The following is a 3349-nucleotide window of genomic DNA, read 5'->3' on the forward strand; positions in this document are numbered from 1 at the left end:
ACGAAACTATTGACATCATCAAAATTCTATTCCGAGGTCGTTTGCTCAAAAGTCAACTCTTTGGTCAACTCTTTCCATTTAAGCTTCAAAATGAGAATTTCTCTTTCAATTAAATTCTAAATCTTCCTAAAATCAAACTCGACCACACCCGTGGGTCATAATACATATTATGAAGTTTTTCGGGACCTTAAGTCGTTGAACGGGGCGTTAATTCTTAAAACGACAAGTCGGGTCGTTACAATAACATTCATTATATTATCGCAAACAATAGTCCTGAATATAAATAAATTTGGTACAAAATTATCATTTTTATAATGAACTACATAATACATTATCAGATGACTGAGAAGATGAAACAACATTGTTACAAAATAATAATTTGTGGATTTTTTTTATAAAATACAAAAGTTTGTGATAATTTTTAAAAAATATAATAGTGATATTTTGGGCCAAAACCAACTCTTAAGCTGGTTTTGAGTTTTGGAAATTTGCCAAAATATAAATAAAATTTATGATCAAATATGTATTTGTTAAAAAAAATCAAATATATTTTGGCAAAATATATATATCAAAATGGGTCCGTAGATCATAGTATATATATAAATATATTTTTTTTCTTCAATGAAATGATTTCCAAGGCACAAGATTTTCTCCTACGCATCACCATCATCTGCCTTGTTAGTTGTTATTCCTACTACGCAATAACACAAATAATATTACAACGTCCCTACCAGCGGACCCACCTGATATGCAATGTCCCAATTATTTGGGACCCACATACACCCATCTGGGCCCACATGAACTACTCAAAATCTCCCTCTTCCCCTTCTATTTCTCTGCCCTTTTTTTCCGCTTCAACCTCCTGCTTTTTCAAGTTCCTATGGCTCCTCTAAACTCTTCCATTTCTTTGTAGTAGCTCAAAAATTCCTCCCGAATTCTCAAAAAATTTCCAAACATGGAAAACTACTCTTATTCTTCTTACCCAGATTCAGTAAATTCCTCCCCACGTTCTCGTGAAATTGACTGTGAAAACGCATCATGGGATGATCAACCACCTTCTTCCTACAAGGTCAAATTCATGTGCAGCTATGGCGGAAAAATCCACCCTAGACCCCACGATAACCAACTCGCCTATGTCGGTGGTGAAACCAAAATCCTCTCCGTTGATCGTAATATCAGATTCTCAAATCTTATTACCAAACTTTCTTCTATTTCAGACTGTGAAGTTTGCTTTAAGTATCAGTTACCTGGTGAGGATCTTGATGCTTTAATTTCAGTAACAAACGATGAAGATTTGGAACATATGATGCTTGAATATGACCGGCTTTATCGCGGTTCAGCTAAACCGGCTAGACTCCGGCTTTTTTTGTTCCCTATGAATACACCGGTGACAAGTACTTTCGGTTCTAGTGACTCGAAACCTGAGAGTCAGTGGTTTGTTGACGCTTTGAATTCTGTTCAGTTACAGGACGTGAATTCACCGACGGCTGTTTCGTCGGTGCCGGCCCCGGCGGGTACTCCTGATTTTTTGTTTGGTTTAGAGAAAGGACAAGCTCAACAACCTCCGCCGGTAAAGTTACAGGATCCGGTTCCTCCACCGCCGGTGCCGGAGGTTTTTGCTAAGGAACTTCATGTTGGTTCTGATGACCGGCATATAATCGGAGATACTGTAATTTCGCCGGCGGCTGCGGATTATCAAAGGCAGATTCAGGAAATGCAAAGGTTGCAGCAACATATTTCGAACCACGAACAAGCTATGTACAACAGAAAGGTTGATGAATTTTATCAGCAAAAGGGTCCTCCGCCGCCGCCGCCGCCGCAACAGGTGGTGCCGGTGACTAATCCGGCGTCGTTCTGGCCAGAGCGTCATATGACTACAGGAGCATACCCAGCAACAGCAGTTCAAACGGAACAACCTGTATACATAGTTCAAACACCTGCCAGAGTTTATCAAACTCCGGCGATGCGACCGGTGACTAACCAAGTGGGTGGTCAGGCTTATTACGGCATGCAGCGCGTGATGCCGGAGGTATACCGAGAACAGCAGGTGTACGGCGGAGTTCCGCCACAGCCAACAATTCAACAGCCGAAGATGGGAGGAGCTTACACGTCTGAAAATATGGGGATGGTGCGGCCACACGCGCCGGCGGAGCCAACGTATACACAAGTTGGGTATGATAGTGTAGGGAGACAGGTGTATTATACTGCACCAGCAGGTGTTATGCAACAGCCAATGCATCATCCTGCGGTGGCTGCTGTTGCGGCGGTGGACGGGAGGCAGAGTGGTGGCGCGTTGAATCCAGAGGGTAGAATTGTTGGCAAGCCTTGAATCTTATCCTTTTTTTCTTACTTGTTTTTAAGTTCATTTTTAAGTGCAAGATAGGATTCTGTATGTTTAGTATTTCTCTGAAATTTTTATGTAATGTTTTGTGGGATTGGGATATCACATATGCAAGTGAAAAAATTATTAGTAACTGATGTTGATTAAGCACGAACCTAAATTATGTTCAAGAAGCAAATGTGGTACATTAATTGTTAATTTATCTTACAAGAAAGACATCCTCATAAATACTCTCTCCATTCACTTTTATTTGGCATACATACTAAAAATATATTTTTATTTTTATTTATCATTTTATGTATATTAAAAAAAAAATTATTATATTCACAATATTTATTATTTATTTTAAATTATTTTTTTAAATTAAATAAAAATATAAATTAATTAATATAAGTATCATGATAAATTATGCAATCTAAAAAGGCATGAAAGTCAAAATGTATCCCGTAAAAGTACAGAGAGTATAATATTAGTCTACATTTTAGGTTTCTTTGAGATGATTCGAGGCACTGTTTGAACTCCACGTAGTTAATTAATTAGAATCAAATAAACTAAAATTTTGGATATCAGGATATATGTCTATATCTAAGAAGATATGGAAATACTCCGAATGGTATCAAATGTTTTAAGAAAAATCATACAGGCCTGATTTAAGAATACGAAGGTAAATGCAAATACCAAAGGCCAAGAATCAAGGGCGGATTTATGGCGCCGTGCAAATACCCTGCCACACAAGGTACTCCGTGTAAATATTTTTTTATTTACTTTCACTCATGATGATTTAAAAATGCTAAATGATACACTTGGTTGAATTTTAAATTATTTACCTAAAAGAATAAGGATTAATTTTTACTTAGTAATTTTTAATTTTTCTTTTAGTTAATGTTGTACTCATGTTATAAAATTTTTAAATCCGTCTTTACCAAAAAGAACCGAAACTAGACTAATAGCCTACTGATAATAAGACCAAACAAGTAGGCCTATGCCGTATTGATAACCTGTATTTGC

At 37.2% G+C, this 3349-nt stretch overlaps 1 protein-coding gene across 1 annotated transcript; it reads left to right on the top strand.

The window, feature by feature from the left end:
* The first annotated feature begins 801 nt into the window (after positions 1 to 801).
* LOC107817686 (uncharacterized) lies at positions 802 to 2474 on the top strand. Its single transcript, XM_016643554.2, has one exon. It carries the CDS (start codon positions 956 to 958, stop codon positions 2327 to 2329), a length of 1374 nt encoding a protein of 457 aa, XP_016499040.1. The 5' UTR covers positions 802 to 955; the 3' UTR covers positions 2330 to 2474.
* The last annotated feature ends 875 nt before the right edge of the window (positions 2475 to 3349 follow it).

Source organism: Nicotiana tabacum, chromosome 12 (genome assembly GCF_000715075.1).
Source record: "Nicotiana tabacum cultivar K326 chromosome 12, ASM71507v2, whole genome shotgun sequence".
Taxonomy (NCBI): Eukaryota; Viridiplantae; Streptophyta; class Magnoliopsida; order Solanales; family Solanaceae; genus Nicotiana; species Nicotiana tabacum.

Coding starts and splice junctions, on each gene's coding strand:
- LOC107817686 (XM_016643554.2), top strand. CDS start 956: ATGGAAAACTACTCTTATTCTTCTTACCCAGATTCAGTAAATTCCTCC.